The sequence below is a fragment of the Rhinoraja longicauda genome, chromosome 3, assembly GCF_053455715.1.
Source record: "Rhinoraja longicauda isolate Sanriku21f chromosome 3, sRhiLon1.1, whole genome shotgun sequence".
Taxonomy (NCBI): Eukaryota; Metazoa; Chordata; class Chondrichthyes; order Rajiformes; family Arhynchobatidae; genus Rhinoraja; species Rhinoraja longicauda.
In genome coordinates, this window is record NC_135955.1 from 36,422,479 (window position 1) to 36,448,795 (window position 26,317).

General features: G+C 40.6%; 2 protein-coding genes across 3 annotated transcripts in view; one reads left to right on the forward strand and one right to left on the reverse strand.

The window, feature by feature from the left end:
* The window catches only part of ermp1 (endoplasmic reticulum metallopeptidase 1), a 46,249-nt gene extending 36,276 nt beyond the window's left edge, over positions 1-9,973 (forward strand). Inside the window, exons 14-15 of the mRNA XM_078395934.1 lie at positions 3,690-3,853; positions 5,652-9,973. Of these exons, the coding sequence (XP_078252060.1) occupies positions 3,690-3,853; positions 5,652-5,816 (329 nt within the window). The 3' untranslated portion in view covers positions 5,817-9,973. The remainder of the gene's footprint in view (positions 1-3,689; positions 3,854-5,651) is intronic.
* A 47-nt stretch (positions 9,974-10,020) lies between these two features.
* Positions 10,021-26,317, reverse strand: part of ric1 (RIC1 homolog, RAB6A GEF complex partner 1) — a 113,702-nt gene continuing 97,405 nt past the window's right edge. The window contains exons 21-26 of one of the 2 annotated variants that reach the window (XM_078395941.1): positions 25,086-25,222; positions 22,895-23,169; positions 18,726-18,914; positions 16,591-16,768; positions 15,703-15,891; positions 10,021-13,594 (exon numbers count right to left, since the gene is read on the reverse strand). In XM_078395941.1, the coding sequence (XP_078252067.1) occupies positions 13,300-13,594; positions 15,703-15,891; positions 16,591-16,768; positions 18,726-18,914; positions 22,895-23,169; positions 25,086-25,222 (1,263 nt within the window). In that variant the 3' untranslated portion in view covers positions 10,021-13,299. Of the gene's footprint in view, positions 13,595-15,702; positions 15,892-16,590; positions 16,769-18,725; positions 18,915-22,879; positions 23,170-25,085; positions 25,223-26,317 lie in introns of both variants that reach the window. The other variant, XM_078395940.1, reaches the window with a different exon arrangement.

A 26,317-nucleotide genomic window follows, 5' to 3' on the forward strand; every position in this document is an offset into this window, starting at 1 on the left:
ACTAAACTAAACAATGTACATACCCTTGGGTTATATGCCTTCCCTGACTGCATCAATTTTAGTCTGCGCAACACCACTACCTTATGGTTAACATTTGCACTGCATGTTACATTTTTATTTAAGGATATAGTTGTTCAAATATTTAAAAATATAAAGCTTTAAGTTATCAACTTCCTCTCTCATCATTGCATTACTGACGTATCTCAAATCTAGGTCGTGCCTGCTTCCATTTCTATTCATCTTTTGTCTTAAGCCTGCACTTTAATAAGGTTGTATCTCTGATATTTCCATCACTGCTCACAATGGTAATTTAAGTATTGTGAAGATAGATGCAAATGCTCAAGTAACTCAGGCAGTATCTGTGGAGAAAAAGAATAGGTGACGTTTCTGTAACCCTTCTACAGATCTGAAATCGACCCAAAATAGTTGGGGGGGGGGGGGGGGGGTGGGGTGGTTTCAAATGGGATAGACAAGGATGGAGTTAAAGGGAAAGAGAGTATAGAAATAATTAAGAAGCACCCCAGATTTAATGGGACAGAAAGCTCACAAAGCAATAGGAGAGAATGGCCAAGTGTAATAGGAATTGATTCTAAGGGGAGTAAGAGGCAACTGTGGCTGACAAGGGAAGTTAGAGATGGAATAAAACTAAAAGAAAAGATGTGTAAGATAGCAAAGAGTAGCGGGAAGCCAGAGGATTGGGCAACTTTCAAAGGCTAACAGAAGATAGCAAAAAGGGCAATACGGGCTGAAAAATGAGGTACGAAGAGAAGCTGGCCAAGAATATAAAGGACAGTAAAAACTTCGTTAGGTATATTAAGGGAAAAAGATTAGCAAAGACAAATGTGGGTCCCTTGAAGGCAGAAACGGGTGAAATTATTATGGGTAACAAGAAAATGGCGGAAGAGTTGAACAGGTACTTCGGATCTGTCTTCACTAAGGAAGACACAAACCATCTCCCAGATGTACTAGTGGACAGAGGATCAAGGGAGACAGAGGAACTGAAAGAAATTTGCATTAGGTGAGAAATAGTATTGGGTAGACTGATGGGACTGAAGACTGATAAATCCCCATGGCCTGATGGTCTGCATCCCACGGTACTCAAGGAGGTGGCTCAAGAAATCGTGGACACATTGGTGATCATTTTCCAATGTTCAATAGATTCAGGATCAGTTCCTGTGGATTGGAGGGTAGCTAATGTTTCCCACTTTTCAAGAAAGGAGCGAGAGAGGAAATGGGGAATTACAGACCCGTTAGCCTGACATCGGTGGTGATACCATAAAAATGCAGAATATATATCATTTATCAATTCACAGATTTTTGTTATTTTTCTTTTTAAATGTTTCTGCCTACTAAAATGGCACCATGACATACTATGTTTTTTAGGGTCGAGTGGCCTATCTTGCTCTGCTCTATTATCTTTGGTGGTGAGTGGAGTGCTGCAAGGCTCTGTGCTGGGGCCGCAACTATTTACAATATATATTAATGATTTGGATGATGGAATTAGAAGTAACACTAGCAAGTTTGCGGATGACACAAAGCTGGGTGGCAGTGTGAACTGCGAAGAGGGTGTTAGGAGGTTGCAGGGTGACTTGGACAGGTTGAGTGAGGGTGCAGATGAATGGCAGATGCGGTATAATGTAGATAAATGTGAGGTTATTCACTTTGGTGGCAAAAATAAGGAGACAGATTATTATCTCAATGGTGTCTGATTAGGTAAAGGGGAAGTGCAAGGAGACCTTGGTGTCCTTGTCCACCAGTCACTGAAAATAAGCGTGCAGGTACAGCAGGCAGTGAAGAAAGCCAATGGCATGTTGGCCTTCATAACGTGAGGATTTGAGTACAGGAGCAAAGAGGTCTTTCTGCAGTTATATAGGGCCCTGGTAAGACCACATCTGGAGTATTGTGTGCAGTTTTGGTCTCCTAATTTGAGGAAGGACGTCCTTGCTATTGAGGCAGTGCAGCATAGGTTCACGAGGTTAATCGCTGGGATGGAGGGACTGACATATGAGGAAAGATTAGAAAGACTGGGCTTGTATTCACTGGAGTTTAGAAGGATGAGAGGGGATCTTATAAAGATGTATAAAATTATAAAAGGACTGGACAAGCTAGATGCAGGAAAAATGTTCCCAGTGTTGGGGGAGTCCAGAACCAGGGGACACAGTCTAAGAATAAAGGAGAGGCCATTTAAAACTGAGGTGAGAAGAAACTTTTTCACCCAGAAAATTGTGAATTTATGGAATTCTCTGCCACAGAAGGCAGTGGAAGCCAATTCACTGGGTGAATTTAAAAGAGAGTTAGGTAGAGCTCTAGGGACTAGTGGAATCAAGGGAGAAGGCAGACAAGGGTTATTGATTGTAGATGATCAGCCATGATCACAATGAATGGCCTCCTCCTGCACCTATTTTCTATGTTTCTATGAAACATTACTTATTCCTTTTCTCTAGTGAGGCGGCATGACCCACTGAGTTACTCCAGCATTTTGTGTCTCTTTGATGTAAACTAACATTAGCACATAGGTTAAGTGTTGTGCTGAGTTGTCGCTGTTGAAGATGTTCGACTGTAGTTTGTCTTGTTCAAAAAGCAAGTTGTGAGTGGAGAGTTCTGAAGAGGGAACCTTGCGTTTAATTAATTTACTTTGGAAAAAATTAGATTCTCTAGTTTAGAGTTCCAACTGCCGCCGAACCTTCACTGGACCTTTTTATTTCAAACTACCGGTGGGTGGGACATCAATCGCCTCAACTTTTCCACTCCCCTGACTTACTCTAACCTCTCACCTAAAAAGCTTGACTACACTTCCTCTTGCTTCCCCCTCCCCCCATTTGTAACAAGGATAGAGTCCCTCTTGTCCTCACCTTCCACCCCATCAGTCGTCGCATACAACAAATCATCCTCCAACCTTTCCGCCACCTCCAACGGGATCCCACTACTGGCCACATCTTCCCATCTCCACCCCTTTCTGCTTTCCGCAGAGACCGTTCCCTCCGTAACTCCCTGGTCCACTCGTCCCTTCCCATCCAAACCACCCCCTCCCCAGGTACTTTCCCCTGCAACCGCAGGAGATGCAACACCTGTCCTTTTACCTCCCTCTCGACTCCTTCCAAGGACCCAACCAGTCTTTCCAGGTGAGGCAGAGGTTCACCTGCACCTCCTCCAACCTCATCTATTGTATCCGATGTTCCTGATGTCATCTTCTCTACAACAGCGAGACCAAACGCAGGCTCGGCGATCGTTTCGCTGAACACCTCTGCTCAGTCCGACTCAACCAACCTGATCTCCCGGTGGCTCAGCACTTCAACTCCCTCTCCCATTCCCAATCTGACCTTTCTGTCCTGGGCCTCCTCCATTGTCAGAGTGAGGCCCAGCGCAAATTGGAGGAACAGCACCTCATATTTTGCTTGGGCAGTTTACACCCCAGTGGTATGAACATTGACCTCCCACCAGGTAGTCCCTGCTTTCCCTCTCTATCCCCTTCCCAGTTCTCCCACCATTCTTCCTGTCTCCGACTGCATTCTATCTCTGTCCCGCCCCCTCCCCTGACATCAGTCTGAAGAAGGGTCTCGACCCAAAACGTCACCCATTCCTTCTCTCCCGAGATGATGCCTGACCCGCTGAGTTACTCCAGCATTTTGTGTCTAGATTCTCTAGTTTTGATGACTTTCCACCTCATTATATTTTTCCTCTTTGCGTAGGTCCCAGTCACATGACACTGTACATAAGACCACGTGAAGGCTCGTCCATCACCAGGTCTTCTTTTGGGGATGGGAGTTCTTTATACAGTAGTGATGGAGATTATTTTTTCTTCTATTCCCATGGACAACAGGCTCCTCCTTGGCAATTTTGGTTCGAGATACAGGTAAGCCTATTTGTTCTAGTCGCCACCTTGTGTTAGCTTGTGGTATTACTTGACTGGAGGCAATGATGCTAATCTGACTGCATTAACTGGGATGAGCCAAGAGAATTATTTCAGATAGAGAATATTAAGCAGTAACCAGTGAGTTTTTTAAAATATAAATGGGGATTTTATTTTATTTGAAATTTACTTTAGTTTATTGTCACTTGTACCGAGGTACAGTGAAAAGCCTTTTTGTTGCATGCCAACCAGTCAATGGAAAGACTACATGATTACAATCAAGCCACCTATAGTGTACAGATCGAGGACAAAGGGAATAACTCAGTCCAGTAATGTCTGATTTAAAAATGGTCTTGAGGGTCTCCAATGAGGTAGATGGTAGGTCAGGACCACTCTCTAGTTGGTGATAGGATGGTTCAGTTGCCTGACAACAGCTGGGAAGAAACTGCTCCTGAATCTGGTGGTGTGCGTTTTCTCACTTCAGTACCTCTTGCCTGATGGGAGACGAGAGAAAAGAAGGTATCCGGGGTGAGACTCTTCCTTGATTATGCTGGTGGCCTTGTCGAGGCAGCATGAAGTGTAGATGAAGTCAATGGAAGGGCGTTTGGTTTGCGTGATGGTCTGGGCTGCATCCACAATTATCTGCAATGTCGAGGCTGCACCTACAATTCACGTAATCATAATGCCTGCCTTTTTTAGTTAATCTGTGCAGCAAGAACCCATTTTGCATGCCTTGTCTCAGAAGCTTATGGACATCTTGGACACTGACCATCCAGTTTTCTGTCCCTTGCTTCCCATCTCCTGACCCACTGTGCCAAACTAAGCCTTTCCCCAGTCCAGCCTCTGAACCTGCATCTTTCCTGAGGCAATCTCTTTTTTGGCTTCCTCTCATGCCCTCTCAAAGCTCATCTTATCATGAAAACCTCCTTGTCTTTTTTTGGTCCTCAAAACCAAAGGGGACTCAGTGGGTAGGACGAAGAAGGGATGAGTACTTTTTGTAACTTTGTCGCTTCTTTAGTGGCGACTCTTTTGTGTACTTTGTATGCAAAAACACAGAATTTTACTGTACGTGACAAAATATCATCATGCTGCACTGATACAGGCCCTTCCACACATTTAAGGGGGAAAAAATCACCAGTGGACAGTCATAATATTTGGAACTCTCTTCCTTCAAGGGTAGTGGAATCAGTGTCCTTGTATTGTTTTTGTAAAGCAGTGGCCAGACACTCTAAGAGGGTGAAGGCTAATCACGGGTAGATGGGAACACTGAGTTCAGGTTAGTTAAATCGGTCATGACTGTACTAAATGGTGAGGCTTGCATGAAGATCTGAATGGCTGATTCCTGCTCCTAATGTGTATGTTTAAAATCACTGCTGTGGGCAACAGCAGAAAGTAATAAACATACCTGTGACAAGATGGCCTGTGTCTGGAAAGCTAGTCGGGGTTGGAGATGTGGCAGTGGTAACAGACACATTACAGTTGTGCAGAGGCATAATTGAATCGCACCTACACCAATACAAGTTCTGCTCATCGTACCCAAGTAAGGACTATGAGCTTGAAGTCAACCAAAGATTTACTCCACAACTGGTTTGGGGGTGGGCAGAGAACTTGTACTTCTAGTTATTTGGAATTAGGTGATTGGCTAAACAGTTGTGAGGGGCTAAATGGTGCACAGCTTGACTCGTGCTCTGAACCTGAGGTTCTAGAGTTACATGTTGAATTTATTTTTTATTGTTTTGGTAAGCTGTGAATGAAAAATTTCATAGCCTCTATTAATATCCTTTTCATTTTTCTTTTCCAGACTCTTGACCCTACACCGAAAGAGAAGGTTATTATTGCTGTAGCTTCTCATTATTTATTTGGAGAAGAACAAAGGACAAAAGAACTGATTGCTCTGGAAGAGAGGTTTCCAGAATGGTGCTTTACATCAAGCTGGTGCAGTACTTACGACTTGTTTGTCTTCTGAATGTCTGGAATGGCAAATCTGGGTAAGAGATTGAGAATATACTTGTGGTATATTCCTTGCTGCTGCACCTTCCCTGTAAGGGCAGAGAAATATCTAAAACAAGGGACCATATGTCAATAATTAAATTTGATGACAAGTATTTTGGAATTAAGGAAAGATTGAGATCAAGTGAAACTTCAAGCTGTTGCTGGGATCGTCCTGACCTCAGACAATTTTGGGGGGAAATAAAATTCACATGACAAGTACTTTTGATGGTGGCTGTATTGTGTTCATTGCCTATGCCTCAGAGAACCAGCATGTATTTGGCCTTTCAAATTGGTTGTAAGAAGTTACAAGTGAAGGTTAATTTTTAGGAAAAAAACTTGATGTATAAGACATTTTTTCTTGTTAACTGCGTGTCCTTGGTTTATGTTTCCTAATTAATGCCTTTGAACCAAACTATTAAAATTAATGGATGAGGTGTAGCAATATTACTGTGAAATGACTAAGCCATTAACCTTTGAATTTCAAAGTTACAGAGAGAAAGATTAATAAAATTTGAGCCTAGAGAATAAAAACAATTTCAGGGACATTAGCTTTTCCCTCAGTTATCAGACGACTGTTAATTTGAAGTGTTCACAGGAATAAGGGAGACTGCTGAAGTTATTAAATATTTGAATCATGAACACATGCTATCTGTTCATGCTCATGGCATTTAAAATATGATTCTGAAGCTGATTCTCAAAATACACTCTTCTGGTGTTCACACTTGGGAAGAGGGGTGTGGGAAGTTCACTTGCTGCAATCCAACAAGTGTTCCATCAGAATGTAAATTCTCAATATGAGGCAGTTAGTATGCATGGATCCATTTATGACATGGAACCATAATGGGTTTCTTGAAAGTTTAACAATTATTTTAAAACCAAATGAACCAATTTGTTTAATTTGTATATCATTTGACTAATGTTGCTCGGAGTTACTTGACATAATGCTGTTCACTCTTTTCTAAACTAAGTGTTGTTTTAGTAGTTTACATCGGAGGCAATGAAATTAATAACTTGAGATTTATGTTTGCATTGGTATGCATGAATGAATTGAATTTTAGATTTCTCAATTGAAAACTGGAAAAATACATGAACAAAAACATCCAGTGTTAGGTTAATATAAATGACTTTATTTTATGCTATTTTTGTTTTTGCATCTGCCTTGCAATAATTTGAGCTGATATTTCTTGATTTTGATAATCTGTGCAAACAGTAAAATTAATTTAATTATTGGTTGGATACTGATTATTCAGGATACTCTCGTGTAATTGAATATTAAAAAAATAAAGATATTGAAAATGAAGAGAACATATTTTTAAATACTGCAATTTAGTGTGCATGGTGTTGTGACCACACTTTGTGGTATCAAAAAATTTGAGTTTGAGTTGATTGGAACCATGAAGGATTTAAGGAATTGTGAGGTCAACAAGAACAGTAAAGTGCATGGGAGATTTCCTGAAGCCTGACTGGTATGTATCTGGTTTTCCTTTTGTACTACTGTATTGTGGATTTCTAGACCACTATATGATTGGTTGAATTTTAAAGAATTTTATTAATGACAAATGTGTGTGCAACGTTTCTGCTTGAGATGCAATGCCGCTTTCTTACCTGCTCTTGTTTCAAGTTGGGGTTCGGAGTGTGCGGAGAAGTACTGTATGTTTGGACTAGTTAGAGCTGAAATATACTTTGTTCGTAAGTTATTGGGTTAAGGAAGAGAATTAATCTAACATGAAGCTCCACTGCAGTAAGATACTTTTTCCAAACTCCTGCTTCTCGATGGTTTGCTTGGGCCTGAATCTTGTGGCAATTTCTTTAAATTTGAAATTTTAGTTGTCCTGACTGATGACATTTTTTCTTAACTTAACGTTACCCAAGCTCTACTGCATTAATTAATTATACAAGTTTGTATTTTTGGCAGAGTGGAAACCAGTGACGGTGCAGACAGTGAGGCTAATAAGGCTAAGAGTACTGGTGTAGGCAATCTAAACCAGCAAAGGACTGTTGCTGAAGATGATGTAGCTAAGAACTGTAGTAGTGTATTGGAGCCAATTGAAATTGTTCCTTTTATCCTGTATGCTTATTTACAGGAATTATCAGCTTATCCTTATTGGCCCTTTTCTTTTGAATGTTTTGTGAGGCATTATATCATGTCTTGCTGTGGATTTCTTAATTGTGCAGCTGACTTCCACAGGGTGGCGCCTTCAGCGATGGCAGCCTGTTTTTTTTTTGGTCTTTTTGAAGTTTGTGTTAATGTTCTCTGGTTTGTTTTATGTGGGAGGGGAAACTGTTTTTCAATCTGTTACCTTGCCGGAGATGCGATTGTTTTCCGGATCATATCTCCGGTCGCTCTGTGGCCTAACATCATGGAGCTGGCGGCCTTGTTCGAGACTGACTTTAAGCCCCACTGTGGGGCCGTGGACTTACCATCAGAGCGTGCAATTCCTTGCCTGGGATCGACGCTCCAACTGTGGCCTGCGGACATCAACATCGAGGAGCTCGCAGATTCGGGTAGAGACCGATGTCGGGAGCTCCAAATAGCAGAAGTTTTCAACCAGCCCAGGTACGGGGGAGCTGAGGTCGTGGTCCCCCCCCCCCCCCCCCCCCAAGATGCAGAGGGCCCAAATGCCACCCGTGTCAAGTTCGTCCCGTAAACGGAAGGCTCGACGCCCCCAACCGCGGAGAACAAAGAAAGGAAGAGATTGGCCTTCCCTCATAGTGAGGAATGTAGAGGAGTCACTGTGCTGCATGCTTATGTTAAAATGCATTTTGTGTGTTCTGTTGCTTTTAATTGGTATGACTATGGCAAAACATACTTGGCTAATAAAGTATGATAATGACTTGTGTATTAAGAAACTATTTTTGATTGAATTTGGACAAATGAGGCAATGCATACAATTATTAAATGACAGTGCCCACTGAATTGTAATGTGATACTTGTATTCACAAACCCTTTGCATTTGTAAACATTTAAACAGATCATGTGGAATTGTGTTCTTCAGAAATACTGGTAAGGAATACAAGAGCAGAGTCATTGAGTCTGCCATGTTGGAGGAAAGATGCTTTATAGAAGATGCAGAAGAGATTTCTATAATGATCCAAGGAAATAGGATAATAATGGAACCAGAGCTATACAGCATCGAAGCCTTGGGCCCAAGCCACCTAACTGAGCTGGTCAAATTTGCCTGGGCCATATCCCTCCAAACCTTTCCTATTCGTCCAAGTGTCCTGTAAATGTTGTAATTGTAAAAATACATTGATTGTTGATGTAGAAATTGTTCCTCTCAGATCACAAATTGAGAGGCAATCTGAAAGGAAACTCAGAGTTGGATCTCCATTATGCCTCAACTTGGTGGTACCTACTGAACTTGCACAATTACTGGTGCTATTTTTGTGGCTTTTCTATGTGACAAATTAAGCAGCTGGTTGTATTTCATTATGGGTAATTGTTAATACTGAAGTACTATGGTGGACACTAGTGGAATCATTGACAGTGAATATCTGAGTTTGAATAGTGCTGGTTAACCAAGTCACCTCAAATGACACTAGTGGATTGTTGAAAACAACAGGTCTCCAGGCTTTTACAGGACAATGAAAACGGGGTTCCAGTTATGCAATTGGAACTGCACATGCTGGTTTAAACCAAAGATAGACACAAAATGCTGGAGTAACTCAGTGGGTTACAAATGCCATATCTAACCCTGTATCTGTGTCCTGGCATCCTAACTGGAACCAAACTGCCCTTGGTTATTGTGAAAATAACTCTAGGCACAAATTTTACATTTCTATTTTCTTGAAATACATTAGAGTTGATGGGGTTTTTACAATTTACAATGTAATCTTTCAATTCTATTAACCACTACAGTGTATTCAATTCAGTCACAGACAGCATCAGTAATTAAACACACTGAAAGGATGAAAAATCTAAAATTGCATTTTTTTTAAAGCAACAGTAATGACTGCACAGGAAAAATAGTTAAGCAGAACCATCTTTATGTAGAGGAAGGCAAATGTTTGTGTTAGTATTTTTGCAGTTTGAGGTTCTCACTAATTTTGGTTTTAAGACGGAACTGAACTGTTTCCTGTGAAGTAAAATGATTAATGATTTTTGTCATAAATATCTGCCACACATGCAATGATGCAATAAAGCTTTAAACAAAAGGTATGTAATCAAATGTTTATTGCTGTAAAATTGTACATGTGCCAGGAAACAAAAGCAAATAATCTTGATAGTAATAGACCAGAGAAGAACTGCCATTCCATCAATGATTCTTGCAAAGAACTCTATGCTCATGTTACTGTAGCATTGAGGGCTTGTTAAACACCAGACCATGCTCAACTGTGCAGCTGTTAACCATCTCATCTATGAATTTAATAGTTGTCAGTTATAGGGAGATAATTTTGTTTTTTGATTTAAAAGCTTTATTTCTAAAAATGACTTCCAATCTCATTTGGGACTGTAAAAATATCTCAATAGTAGCTTTACTGCTTAATTTTAAAAGTTTTTCTGAATAAGTAATAACTAGATTTTAGTGTGCTCCAAATTGCTCTGGGGTGTTTTAACAGGTTAATGTGTAAATTATTTGAAGGTCACGTTAGCAAACTGAATTGAGTACACTCGTGAAACTTTAAAAGTAAGCAGATTTAAATATGAAGCTACTACCGCACATAAAAACATAATTGCTCACAAAACAGACAAGATTGTCTAAAATATACTTAACCTTGCCATATGTGCATGTGCAGCCAAGCACACTTCAAAATGAATTAAGAACCTGGCCTCAATTTAGCCTTGCCAATTATAGGAGCCATTAACCAAATAATGCACATGTGTATATTAGCTGTATTACAATAGCTATAAGTCTTATTATATGGTACCTGTGCAATATTAATTCAGTGTCAACTCGTTCTCTCCATTCCAACAAGCATTCAACAAAAATAATGTTAAAATCCCTTTTAAAGGAGATATTGCATTTTAATTAATTCTGTAGCTTTCCATTATTATCCTACAGGCCTAACATATCTTTTAAAGTTATAATTAATATACTAATTGTTATTTAGGGCAAGATTACCAATTTGGTCCACATCAAAATTCACTTAAATTCAGTTTAGCTATAAAAATAGACTACTCAATATTGTTGTACAAAATAAGCAACCTGTTGCATTTTTTTGTTCAAATTGCACAGTAACAAATATATGCTCTCTTAGTCTCTTAATACTGCTTCAGGTACATTTACCTCTGCATTCAGACGCAAGGAAAAGGTATGTAGATAGTACCACTACATAAGATCATACTTGGCAGCACTTTGATCAGAGTAGGAAATTAATTGGTGTCTGGGTTTATTCCCTTGACAGTGGATCAATATCATAATCAAGCTTTAGTTATTACAAGTTTTGTTAAAAGCTATTAAAAGAATGTTGCTTGTTACTGTTCATATTTTACACCTTGCTAGAATCTAACCAAGCATTAAAAAAACCATGGTTACATAGGTTTATTTTATTTACATCTAGAACAAACCTTAAGTTTTTGGGAAAGCAATAAATAAGATATTTCTAAACACAAACCTGTTAAAACAGTCTAATTTTCATAAATGATCTTTCCAGCTCCTCCCTTCTACAAAGCAATGGTATTTATTTTACAATGCAAATCTCACAACAGGGTACAAAATTCAAACAGCATCACATTTTAATGTTTGAGCCGCCAAATGCTCATGCAGCACATGCGCAAACACTATACAATATAAACAGATATATGAGCAGTTTGGTTAATGATTATGCTTTAAACAAAATTTGAAATGCACTTTATTTTAGAAAAAGTTCTGTATAAAATACTTGAGGGCAGAAGATCAATTCCTTAAGCACCAACACAGGTTTCAAAGTTTAACATAGAGCCTCATTCACACCTCACCCACATGTTTTTCACTTCAAAAATGGTAATGGGTTTTTCTCATGACCTGTGATTTTGTGGCATTGAAATATCCAGTGATTGTGGAACCAAATAGCATGATTTGTAGAAGATCTTACCAGCCAGCAGGTAATTCAGCTCAGAGTGTATTTTAAACTGTTACCAATAGGTGCTTGACTTTGCAAATCTTTCAAGTATGAACAATTAATCTATTCAGATGTTCTGGGGTGAGGGAAGAGATCCCAACTTTTCAATGCCTAGTTCTTATGGAGTACCAACCCATACTTTGCAGGGGTAATGGGTTATTGAGTCAAGCAGAGAGTACAGTTGGTTATATCACCTGGGATATGTTGAAGAGTTCCTGATCTCTCTTTTAATCATTTCTTTAGGAGCTTAATTACTGAGTGGTTCCAGACCACTATAATTGTAGTTGGGGCTAAATCACGTGGTAACCTATGGAGAATTATGGCCAGAAGTTCAATGAGATACTCATGGCCAAAAGCTGTGGTAATACATTCTTTCTGAATAAAGTGAAAATGAAATACTTGAGGGAATAAACGTCTAAAAATATCACATCTCATATTTGAGTCATTTAAGGGTTGAGTGTCAGGAAGCAAAACAAATACAATGAAGAATTCGGGTCCACTTTCAAATGTACTTAACACTGTCTTTTAAAATTTGCTTTACAATAGTAAGAGTGTTGCTCTAACTAGATGTATGGTTTCATCTTTCTGATTTTTACATGGAAGCAGGTAATCTTTGACAAATCACATATCTTGGTTATCCTTAAAGCAACCAAACTAATTAAAGTGGAGTGCTACAGAGAAAAGCAAAAAAATTTGTAGAGCTAATTTTCCTGCAACCACTGCATTGCTCACTGATGCCTTCGAACATTTCTTAGAAAATGTGGACAAAAACTTTAGTCTCAATTCATATCACAAAATATGGATATTCATTCTATATTTCATGAGTGCCAATGAATAAATCTGTGCCTGAATTTTGAGCCTTAACCCAAATCATCTTCGGTTTTGTACAGTTCTAATTCTAAATGTTCTACGGACCAAGAATAACAAAAAAAGAATTTGGAACACTTGCTCCTGAACCGTGAGCACCATTACAGTACACCAACCTTGTGCCTCAAACAAGGCATTATTAAAACACATTTTTCAAAGGCACTGGTGCTTCAGACTCAAGTTCCAATGAATGCAGGGAAAACAGCTTTTGGAAAGATGTTACTTTTATACAATTGTCCTTAGCACAATTCATGTATATTTTCATTGCATGATGCCCAGGAGCACAGAATGATAAAAAATTGTATTTACAAAAATCACAGGAGTGGAGTTACCTTACTGGAGATTATGTACATCAGCAGCCTATTTCAATGATCAAGATGTCACTAGTTTGATTTTATGAAACAAAGGCTGACATTTTGTTGCAAACTGTCTGTACGTGAGAGAATTTCCCCTTAATACGCAAGACATGTGCACCACACTGATGGAAGGCACCAATGATTCATTTGCATTCTTAAAGTTTGGACTACAGCTGACTGAAGGGTAACTATTCACGACAGAGAGCACTCATAACTCCCTTCATCCATAAGTGGTTCCTCTTCCTCCTCTCCGTGGCCATCATCTTCCTGCCCGCTGATACCACTACCATTGTCATTCTGGCTACTATTAATGTGACTCACAGTGTTTCTACTGTCCTCTGACCATGGACTAGGTGGCTCCACTGCCTTTGATATGCTCAGTCGACTTGATGGCTGACAAGCTTCAGGCTGAATCTGCTTCTCCGTGACCTCGTTCAATTTTTGCAGCTGAGGCTTTATGCGATTCAGAAATGGCTTGTATCCAGGGCTGGCCGCATTCAATCAGCATAGGAAATAAAAAAAGATTACTGTGTGAAACAGCAGCGGAATTCTGCTACCCCTTCAATACGTCTTTTTTCCCCAATGGAATATTTATTCAGCTGTTCATAACATGTAAATAAACCAGTGCAGACACTCTTAACATTTCTGGAGATTACCTTCCTTCCACACTGTTACAAGTTTTAAAATAGTCTCAAGGTTACTAACAAGTTACAAAGATATCAAAAGAAGCATGGAAGGCCAACTTGTCATTTTGTGTGATCTTTCACAATAAATGTTATCGGTATCTGTAAATTGTATATAAAAAGTACACAAATTTTCTTTGATTCTTCAGCAAGTCTTGTTTGACCCAATTGTCCGTTAAGCAAATGCATAAATCCTTTCTCTAGGCCCATTACTTCGGCGATTTTAAGGCGACTGCCGGCGACTAGGCTGTCGCCGACAGTTCGCCGGGGTGTCGCGGGCATGAGGAGTTTTCCAAAGATCATAAGTGGATCTTGGCGCGTCACCGAGAAATCAGACGGTTTGAAATTTCTCGGCGACAGCTGGCTTGTCGCCAGGTATCGTTGCTTATTGCGGTCGCTGTCGCATGCTGTCCCCAGGTTTGATAGGTTCTTTTAAGATGCATTTAGAAGCACATAATATTAAAATAAGTAAAGTCATTGCAAAATACCATAAAATGCTTGTGTTTAACCAATTTATTCACCGTCAGGACATTTGACAGGTAGATTGGAGGTGACAGTTTGACAGTCAGGTAAGCATGGGAATTTTTACGATGTTTTTGGCCTCAGCCATTACATTTAAAGTGAGCTCCAAACCCAGATATGCAACCCAGAAACCAGATATACATCTCCCTTACATTTACAAAGAATGCCCACCCACTTTTCAGAAAAATCCACTGAACCACTTAAAAAAAATTTTTTTTTAATACAGCTATTAGTAAACTGGAAGTAAATCCTGTTTATTCCGTGTTACAGTGAAGCTTGGTTTTTAGGTGACCCATACAAGGTGTTATAGTTCAAAACTCTCAAGTGCTTACTGACCTGTCAGTGATTACAGCGAAAACCAGGACGCCGGAGAAGCATTGACAGCGTGGGAATTTTCGCGATGTTTCAGAAGATGCTGCAATCTCGACCTGACTTGGCATTGTCGTGGTCACTGTCATCGGGTAAAAGAAAAGTTCGGCAATCTGCTACGACTTTGACAGTCGCCGGCAATCGCCAAAAAGATCGCCTAAGTGGGACAGGCCCTTAACTTTGGCTTCATTCCCAAATATGTTGCTGCTCATTGACCATGAAACTGCCTTGCAAAAATAGTTTGCGTGAATGAGAACAGCAGCTGCATTTATTTGCCTTCCAGGATCAGCAACTGAGAGGGAAGTACGATTATTTCAACATCTGGACTCCAGACAAGAAGTTTATTAAAAAACAGCGGGAATGTCGGTGCCGATCATGATGCCATGTTAACTAATCTTCTCTACCTGCATGTGATCTATATTCCACCATATCCACTTGCCTCCTCAGAGCCTCCTAAATGCCACTATTGTATCTGCCTCTACCATCAGCCCCAGCAGCGTGTTCCAGCCACCCACGACTCACTGTGTCAAAATTGTATCCCACACATCTCCTTTAAGGTTTGTCTCGTTCACCTTAAAGCTATGCCCTCTAGTCTTTGACATTTCCACCCAGGGGAAAAAGCTCTGACCATCTACCCTATCTAGGCCTCTATCAGGTATCTATCAGGTCTCGCCCCAATCTCTGACGTGCCAGAGCAAACAATCCAATTTTGTCCAAACTCTCCATACTCGTCCCCTTCTGGTAAACCTCTTCTGCACTTCTCCAAAGCTTCCTGTAAGCATGCGGCCTGGCACTCCATTCCAACTCATTCAAACCTCAATTTAGCTGATTTTTAGCTGAGACAATTGTGGATGTGGTACAGTAGAATATATATAACCATTGGAACTCTTTCATTACTACAGGATACAGATGACCAAAATATTCACCTTGTAATTATACAAACATCAAAATAAAGCCAGTTGTAATTAGTTGACCCTTTAAACCAAAACTAGATGCTCTGACTTTACAGAACATTACTTACCAGTCTGATGAAGCCCATCCATCCACAGCAAGCATGCCGTCTTTAATACCCTGCAAAATATCGTTGGAAATCTCGGAGCGTTGGATTGAACTGATTATCTGACCTATCTCTGCAGAATCTCGGAGGATGAGTGCTGTGACTGTACACCATTCCAAACAGCCAGCTTCCATAAAGATGTGGAGCAGATACCTTAAGGAATGGAACAGTCGGAGTGAGACAAATCTGATTGCAAAAAGCAAACTTGCAAAAAATCCCATATAACATTGTCTCACTTTAAAGTTACTATATAAAATATAAATGTAACTTATTTATAATATTTTAAACTACAGAAAATGCAGGCCTTTTTTCCAATATAAAAGATCTACATTGTGATTTGGCCCACTGTCCCATTTCTCTGCAGCATCACTCATTCTCTCTCAGAAAGGCCCACCAATTTCATTTTGATTCCGTTTGCCATTAATTACATGAGCCAATTGCCAGGACACTTTGGGATGTGAAACACCTGAAGGAAATACACATAATCAGAGAGAATATGCAAACCCCTCAGAGACAATGTCCGAGGTCGGGATCAAACCTAGGCCGGAATCAAACCAAATTTCTTGTTTTAAGGTTCTCAACACTGTCCAATAGGCAGCTTGGACCTACTTTAAGCCTTTTCCAGGCAATCTTGGATATTATTCAGGAGCGACAGTGGAAGCTTTGATTTTAGCCTTTAGAAACAAAAAAAAAGTGACTTCAGCAACCTCGTTTTCAGCACGAAAGGCCCTCCTTTCGTGCTGGGCCTCACGGAGCAAAATTGAGTCTTGCACATGGGGTATGTTTTCATAAGAATTTTTTAAATTACAGATTTTGGGCTTGAACGGAAAACAAGGTTAGCAGGTTATTTACCTTAACTGAACCTGTGACTTACAAGGGCCTTTATTGGCCAGCTCCATTGATATATACTCCAGCTCAGACGGCGTGAGACTGAGTGTGGAAAAATGTTCATCGAGCATAGTCCAGTCACCATCCACCATTGAACTGGTTTCTGTGAGATCAGTTGCTGAGCCAATGCTGCATTCATCACCTATAAAGATATCAAATTATAATGCAGCACTAAGATTGTTTTAAAAGTTGTAAGAAATAGCTAGATTAGTTTTATGCCAATAAATAGAACTGGAAAAACAAAAGTATACGATAAACAGTAAGTTCTGTTTTCTCCTTTCACTGTACCTTGGTACACATAAACTAAACTCTTCTGGCTTGAGATGAAATAAATAAAGATTTCATACTAGACTGCAAAATAGATTGTGGTAAGTTTGGGATGTGGTACAATGATAGAGAACATGAAAAAATGTTTCCATAAATCTCACAATCAGTACTTATTTGTGTTTGCTCCAAAAAGCCCCCAAATTGTAAGTTAACACCAAAAATAAGGATGTATGAATTGGTCCAATAGCCACTTTCTGAGCATTATCTAAATTAACACCCTCCTCAAAAGAATCATTCCAACAGAGTAAATTGATATATTTTGCCAACAAGCAATGAAACTAAGTTCTTTGGCTTTTGCAAGATGTTCTTAATATAGAAAAACATACCAAGACACTTCTTAAGGTGTCGGAAAAAACAAATGCCAAACCAAAGGGTCAGATGGGGGCAGATCTTTAAAAGCTTGCCTACAGAGGTAGGTTTCAGGAAGGTGCAACAAATTGCTAAAAACAGCCCAAATATATGAACAGAAGAAACGTCAAAGAGAATTGAATCAGACTATCATGCTATAAGACGTGAGATTTATGGAAACATTTTTTCATGTTCTCTATCATTGTACCACATCCCAAACTTACCACAATCTATTTTGCAGTCTAGTATGAAATGATTGATAACTTATGACAATTAAGGTGTAAGAATCTGAGGTATCAATTAATGATAGGAGCAAAAGTTGAGCAGGACATGAAGAAATTTAAGATGGAGGTGGATGTTTTTTGATGGACAGAAATTTAAGGTGCAGAGGAAGGATAGCCATTTGGAAAAACACTGCAGTAATTGAATCCAAAGATGACAATGACATCCAAGGAACTTTCAAAAAGTCTTACAGCAACTTGTCCACAACCAGGTTTTAAAACTGAGCTAGTCCCATTAGGCCAATATCCCTCCAAACCCCCTTTCCTATATTTCCTAAATGTTTTTTAAACATCTCTATTTATATCTGCCTCTTGAGCTTCCTCTGGCAATTTATTCCTCATACATGTACAACCCTTCGTGAAGTAATCACCCTTCAGGTCTCTTTTAAATCATTCCCCTCTCTCCTTCAATCTATTCCCTCCAGTTCTGGATTGCTCCAGAAAAAGCCTGACCAATCACCTTATCTATACCTCTATAAAATTACCCTCGGCCTCCAATACTTCAGGGAATAAAGACCCAGTCTCTCCTTATAATGCAGTGTTCCCCGCAATGCAGCCTACAGTTCTGCTAACATTGTGGTGAATCTTTTCTGCATTCTTTCCAGCTTAATGATATTCTTCCTATGGCAGGGCGACCAGAATTAGACACAATCAAGGAGGTAGAAGCGGAGGTGGGTGAACTTGTTGTGTTCTATTTAGGTTTGGGTGAGAATAACATGTTCAAAGTAATTTTGTCATTGATCCTCACTGATTCTCCATTCACTCCATCCAGGTCAGTTGCTTTCCGTGGGTTCACCCTCAGGAAGACAGATCTAACTTCTGCAACAGTGAAGTGGAAGGGCCAATTCCACTTTTATACAACATGTTTATTATAGCTACCAATGCAACATTTTCAGCACAGAAAATGTATAAAGTTTAATCCTTCCCCACATTATCACTAGATAGCCAACCTGATTTTATTTTGCCCCAATGATTTAGCTGCCTTATTTTTTGCCATTTATGTTTTTGTTTATCTTCTACTTTTATTAGTAAGTGTCGTACTGTGTCAGTTTTATGTCTGGGCATCAGGCTTAATTCGACTTTTGAAGGCATTGTCTATGTACCGAAATTCCATTTTCATTGTGGCAACAAACAAAAACTTACCTTTAGAAAGCAATGGCGACAAAATTGCATCCTGTGTCTGAGGTCCCTGCAATGACCCAGAATCCATGTCTCCATGTGCAGTATTTATTCCAAGGCAGATGTGACTACCACGTGCGTTTATGATTCCACTCTCCAACTCACTGTTTGCAAATGTCTCCGTTGACTGTGACTTAAGAAACTGATCTCCAACTGCAGAAAATTAAAACAAATGTTATTTATGTTCATAAGTACTTTTTTAATTAAGTTATTTAAAGTAGGTTGATTAAAACATTTGTGCTTTTCAACACTTGAGAACTGTAAGCCCCAATCGTATTTATAATTACTAATTATTTACAAGGCATGAATCTGCCACAGTGAAAGCACATTACCCTGATATCTATTTGTAGGGTTGTTCTGTTTGACATTTTTCCAGAACAATGAAGAAGAATATATATTTTTTTAAGTGTACAAGGAGTATATAAATATATAAGGTGCCCTTTTATAACCTGTTCCCACTTTCTGGGACTAAATCCTGCTGCGTGTATTTATATTTACCAGTCTTGCAACAGATATCAGTAGGAAGGCAAAAATTGCATCAACATTAGGGAAGTGCAAGATTACAACTTGGATATACATCACCATTCCCTTACAAGGGGCGAGTATTGTGGAACTATATACTGTGCAATACTCTCCTACACAATATTAAGGGCAGCACAGTGACACAGCTGGTAGAGCTGCTGCCTCACAACTCCAGTGACTCAAGTTCAACCATGCTTTCCAATGCTGTCTGTGAGGCCTTTGCAACTGGTTTTGTAACCTCTCACAAACATTGGTGCTCCAATTTCCTTCCACATCCCAAAGATGTGCACGTTGGTAAGACTACATTTTCCTTCATGTGGAGATCTGGGGCAGTCGATGGGAATGTGGGAAAAATGAATTACAGTAGGATTAGGACAAGCATGGATTTCTGATGTGCAGCACTGACAGTGGGCTGAAGCACCATTGCTGTGGAAGCACCAACATCTCAGAAGATGCAATAAATCCTGAACAATGTCCACCACCATCTTCTTGGGGCAAGTTTAGATATTGTGGCCTCACTGATGACACTTAAATTCAACGAGTGAAAAACCTAAAGCAAATATAAAAACCTAAAAACATTGGAGAACTATGCGAAGCAATCCCACCACTTGTCAAATCATCCCATCCCCACTCCTTTTCACTTTCCAGACAATAGGTGCAGGAGTAGGCCATTCGGCCCTTCGAGCCAGCACCACCATCATTCACAATCAGTACCCCCCGTTCCTGACCTCTCAGTCCACTCTCTCCGCAACTCCTAGGTTCAATAATCCCTTGCCACCCAAAACACCCCTTCACAAGGTACTTTCCCCTCCAACCGCAGCAGATGTGACAGCTGTACCTTTACCTCCTCCCTCGCATCCATCCAGGGACGCCAGCAGTCCTTCCAAGTGAGACAGAGGTTCATATGCACTTCCAATAACGTTACCTACTGCACTGACTGCTCCCGACGTGGCCTCTTTTATATTGGCGAGACCAAATGTGAACGAGGTGACTATTTCGCCCAACACTTGCGCTTGGTCCACTTGTTGGATCTACTAGTTGCTAAGCATTTTAACCCTTTTTCCCCTTTCCATATCGACCTTTCTGTCTTGGGCCTTCGCCATTGTCACAGTGAGGCAAACGGAAGAAATAGCACCTCATATCCGCTTGGGTAGCTTACGAAGTAGTATGAACAATTAATTCTCCAATTTTAGGTAACACGCTACCCTTTTTTCACCACCTTTGCTTGCCTGGGCCCCCCTGGCCCAGTGTGGACCAATTTCTCCCACTATCGCACCCCCTTCATCCCCACTCCCACCATACAGGAGTTCAAGGCTCACTGCTGCCCAGTAAAACGTCAATTTGGCGCCTGGTTTGTGATTTCCTTTTCCTCAAGTCATTCAAAAGCTACGCTGTTGTATTGCAGGAATTATTGGATCAGAGTGTGGAGAAGATCACAGGACTGTCCAGACCTTTCCACATTCAATAGCTTATTTCTGGTTTATTGGTCATGTGTTGGATGAGCTATCAGAGGCTCCAGGCACTCATGGTACATCATCCTAGCAAGAGTCATTCCCTTCAGACGAGGGGGGCAAGAAACTAAGAAAAGTAGCAAACAATAGTTTATTTTGCATGAACACAAATATAGTAGGCTTCTCAAAGATACACCAAACTTAAATGCCTATAGTAAATATGAAAAACCACTAAGAAAAAGCTGCATTTGGTTGACAGCTTCAAAGAATTTTACACTGTGTGACTTTGAAATCTTCTCTGGCACTTTAAAAGTTGTCAATACCACATTAATGTTTGCACGTTGCATAATTCTGAAAATTCGGTGATTCATTCGCACATAAAATAGCAAGTATCTTTCATCTTTGGATCTGTCTTCACTAAGGAAGATACAATCTCCCAGATGTTGTAGTGGCCCGAGATCCTAGGGTGACGGAGGAACTGAAGGAGATTCACATTAGGCAGGAAATGGTGTTGGGTAGACTGATGGGACTGAAGGCTGATAAATCCCCAGGGCCTGATGGTCTGCATCCCAGGGCACTTAAGGAGGTGGCTCTAGAAATTGTGGATGCATTGATGATCATTTTCCAATGTTCTATAGATTCAGGATCACTTCCTGTGGATTGGAGGGTAGCTAATGTTGTCCCACTTTTAAAAAAAGGAGGGAGAGAGAAAACCGGAAATTATAGACCAGTTAGTCCGACATCAGTGGTGGGGAAGATGCTGGAGTCAATTATAAAAGACGAAATTACGGAGCATTTGGATAGCAGTAACAGGATCGTTACGAGTCAGCATGGATTTACGAAGGAAAAATCATGCTTGACTAATCTTTTGGAATTTTTTGAGGATGTAACTAGGAAAATTGACAGGGGAAAGCCAGTGGATGTGATGTACCTCGACTTTCAGAAAGCCGTCGACAAGGTCCCACATAGGAGATTAGTGGGCAAAATTAGAGCATATGGTATTGGGGGTAGGGTACTGACATGGATAGAAAATTGATTGACAGACAGAAGGCAAAGAGTGGGGATAAAGGGTCCCTTTCAGAATGGCAGGCAGTGACTAGTGGGGTACCGCAAGGCTCGGTGCTGGGACCGCATCTATTTACAATATACATTAATGACTTGGATGAAGGGATTAAAAGTACCATGAGCAAATTTGCAGATGATACAAAGCTGGGTGGTAGTGTGAGCTGTGAGGAAGATGCTATGAGGTTGCAGGGTGATTTGGACAGGTTGTGTGAGTGGGCGGATGCATGGCAGATGCAGTTTAATGTGGAGAAGTGTGAGGTTATCCACTTTGGTGGTAAGAATAAGAAGGCAGATTATTATCTGAATGGTGTCAAGTTAGGAAAAGGGGACGTACAACGAGATCTGGGTATCCTAGTGCATCAGTCACTGAAAGGAAGCATACAGGTACAGCAGGCAGTGAAGAAAGCCAATGGAATGTTGGCCTTCATAACAAGAGTTGAGTATAGGAGCAAAGAAGTCCTTCTGCAGTTGTACAGGGCCCTAGTGAGACCGCACCTGGATTACTGTGTGCAGTTTTGGTCTCCAAATTTGAGGAAGGATATTCTTGCTATTGAGGGCGTGCAGCATATGTTTACTAGGTTAATTCCCGGAATGGCGGGACTGTCATATGTTGAAAGACTGGAGCGGCAAGGCTTGTATACACTGGAATTTAGAAGGATGAGGGGATCTTATCGAAACATATAAGATGATTAAGGGGTTGGACACGTCAGAGGCAGGAAACATGTTCCCAATGTTGGGGGAGTCCAGAACTAGGGTCACAGTTTAAGAATATGGAGTAGGCCATTTAGAACGGAGATGAGGAAAAACTTTTTCAGTCAGAGAGTTGTAAATCTGTGGAATTCACTGCCTCAGAAGGCAGTGGAGGCCAATTCTCTGAATGCATTCAAGAGAGAGCTAGATAGAGCTCTTAAGGGTAGAGGAGTCAGGGGGTATGGGGAGAAGGCAGGAACGGGGTACTGATTGAGAATAATCAGCCATGATCACATTGAATGGTGGTGCTGGCTCGAAGGGCCGAATGGCCTACTGCTGCACCTATTGTCTATTGTCTAAAAATACAGGCTGAAATAATAATTATATTACCTGTTTTGTATTTACCATTTTTGAACGGTGAGTTTACAAAGGAGCAGGAAGGAATAACAGGAAATGGCCAAAGGAAGTCCTTATGAAGTCTTTTTAAAGCCTTTACAAAGTCTTCAACTCGTGCTGCTCGAGTCCTTTCTTTGCAGAGCCACCCAATGAGCTCAAAACCTAGCTGTGCCGCAAAACTGCTCAGATCTTTTAACCTCATCTCCTCCAAAAGTCTTCGTGCATGACGCCAAAGCATCTCATCTATGTACATATTCTCAGCACTATCAACATCTTTACTCCACCTGAAGAAAAAATATAAAATAACAGTGGAGTTTTTCCCCAGTGGGTTGCTTGGAATTATTGCACTTATTTTCTAAATCACATTCCTGCAACCTTTTTAAATCCTCTATTAATGAATGTAAACAGGAAGTGTCGGTTAGTTTATTAATATAAAGCAAGGGTCTCCAAACTTTTCAGCATGAGGGCCACATTATATATTTGGCACATTTTCGCGGGCCGTAGGAAAAAATAAAGTGTGAGTTTTATAAATTTAATGGACTCAAAAAAGTTTAGACTAGGTTACGTTAGATTACATTCGGAAAGATTAAACTTGGTTAGGTTAGATTAGATTAGTTTACATTAGGTTTATATGGCAACGAATAAATAATATTCAATTTTAAAAAAGAGCTTTGGAATATTGGAATATATATATACCGTAGGTATACAATTATTGGGGGAGAGAGGAGAGCGAGGTAGAGGGGTAGAGAGGAGGAGGGGAGAGCGTGTGGGGGGGGGGACAAAGAATGGAGGGGGAGAGAGAGTGGGGGAAGAGGGAGCCAGGGAGATCTGCGCTGCTCTCTACTCTTGTCCCGGCCCCATCTCCCTCTAACACAGCGAAATAAGAACAAACACAAGCATAGTTGTTGTTCAGAAGTCCCGCATCCCCGGGGTGAGCGGCGGCAGTGAGGAGGGAAGTTTCACTTGTGTTGTGTTCTTATTTCGCTGAGTTAGAGGGAGACGAAGCCGGGGAAGAGAGTGGAGGAGTGGCGCTGATCTCGCTGCCGCTGGGAGAGAGAGAGAGAGGGAGGGAGGGAGAGCGAGGGAGGGAGGGAGGGAGAGAGAGGGGAGAGAAAGAGGGAGGGATGGAGCAGCCTCCGCAAGTGGCGGTGCTCCTTCACCGGGCCCTCTGACACCCTCCCCCTCCCGCCGCTCTCACCCGCTGCTCCCTCTACCCCGACCCCCCCCCCTCTCTCTCTCTCCCTGGAGTGAGCGGCGGCGGCGGTGCGGAGAGAAGTTTCCTTGGGTTTGTTGTTAGCGAGGGGGCGCTGCGATCTCTCGCCTTGTCCCGGCTCTGGGTCGGTGGCGATCCGCTCTCCAGTGAACCTGCGCCGGCAGCTTCTGCCTCCAGTCCCCGCCGCCTGAGAGCTTGCCGCGGGTTGGATAAAATCTCGTGGCGGGCCAGATGTGGCCCGCGGGCCATAGTTTGGAGATCCCTGATATAAAGCAAAACCCCCCAGCAAAACCTGGAAATCTGATGGAACAAAAACTGCTGGAAATATTCAGGCAGCATGTTGCTTTCCATGCAGATGATGTCTAACCAGTTAAGTATTTAGAGCAGTATCTGTTTTTTTGTTTATTAAGTGGGAGGAAGAGAATTCATGCTTACGATTATTTCGTTTAGCTTTGAGATATAGCATGGAATCAGACCCATTGAAGCCAGGAATGAATCTGGCGCTCAGGCAGCAAATCTACCGGCAGCGCCAATTTATGAAGCAATTTCTTGAAAACAGCTTAAGTCCAAACTTGAGAGCAGTGGGCCAAAAACATTAAATGTGAATTAGAACATCCAAAATAGTTGCATACTTGGAAAACTACTTACATAATGTAACACTGGGAACTTTTAACAGATTTCTCAACTTCTCCATGCTTCTACTGCTAATATTTAATGCATGTTCTCTTCAGATAACGAGGAAATGTGGTTCAAAGTAACATCAATACTAATCTTTTATTCATTCGTTTCACTATCATGACCGGGGAGATTTTTCCCAATAAATCTGCATTTAGTCTTGCGGTACCTGACAATTTTGATGAATATTTAATTGCTCTTTGTATTTTGTAGGTTAGTATAATTTATTAGTGGCAAATAATTAGGAATGATTCGTAAACACTTCAATCTGAACACTTCAAAAATCTTGTTGGAAAATTAGAGTATGATTACCTTTTGGCTGAGGGCCCTGAAGGCATGCTTAGTGTCTTCTGGAGGTTAAATTTACCAGTACTGAGCCCTTCTGTTGACTGTGAAAAACTAATGCTCCTATGTTTGAAGAACTCAAAACCACCAGTTGAGCTAGGTTCCTATGATAAAACAAAAGTCAATACATTAACTCAAAAACATTAAATATATTTTCTTATCCCTTACACCATGTGGGAACAAACAGAAAAATATCTAGTCTAGCATTAGAAGAATCCTGAAATTAATTTCGAAGTGAAGGTAAAGTTAATTAATGTACCATCTATGAGCAATGACATTTGCAGTAAGAGTAGTCACAACAGCCGGCAGCCCAGTCATCCAATGTTCTTCAGGAATACCTCAAGTTTCATTAGCTAATTCTCTCAATAACCGACCACATAAATAATTAAATCCTCAACTACTTACTAGTACTGTGTGTTTTGGTTATTCACTGATTTTGCAGTAGTAATCATATCAACCACATTACTTGAAGATTAAATTGTAAAATTGTAAAAACCTTTATTGTCACTACACAAAGTAGACACAACCAACCATTTTCATCCTGTAACATTACCGCGTAAAGATGGACGAATGACTTATGAGCTGTATTAGAGTGTAGTTTTATATTAGAGCGTGGTTTTATGTTTGTAAATTAAGAACAAGTACAGTGCCCTCCATAATGTTTGGGACAAAGACCCATCACTTATTTGTTTGCCCCTGTACTTCACAATTTGAGATTTATAATAGAAAAAAAATCACATGTGGTTAAAGTGCACATTGTCAGATTTTGATAAAGACCATTTTTACACATTTTGGTTTCACCATGTAGAAATTACAGCAGTGTTTATACATAGTCCCCCCATTTCAGGGCACCATATTGTTTGGGACATGGCTTCACAGGTGTTTGTAATTGTTCAGTTGTGTTTAATTGCCTCCTTAATGCAGGTATGAGAGAACTCTCAGCACCTAGTCTTTCCATCACCTTTGGAAACTTTTATTGCTGTTTATCAACATAAGGACCAAAGTTGTGCCAATGAAAGTCAAATAAACCATTATGAGACTGAGAAACAAGAATAAAACTGTTAGAGACATCAGCCAAACTCAACTGTTTGGAACATCATTAAGCACTGGTGAGCTTACTAATCACAAAGGGACCGGCAGGCCAAGAAAGTTCTCCACAGCTGATGACAGAAGAATTCTCTCTAGAATAAAGAAAAATT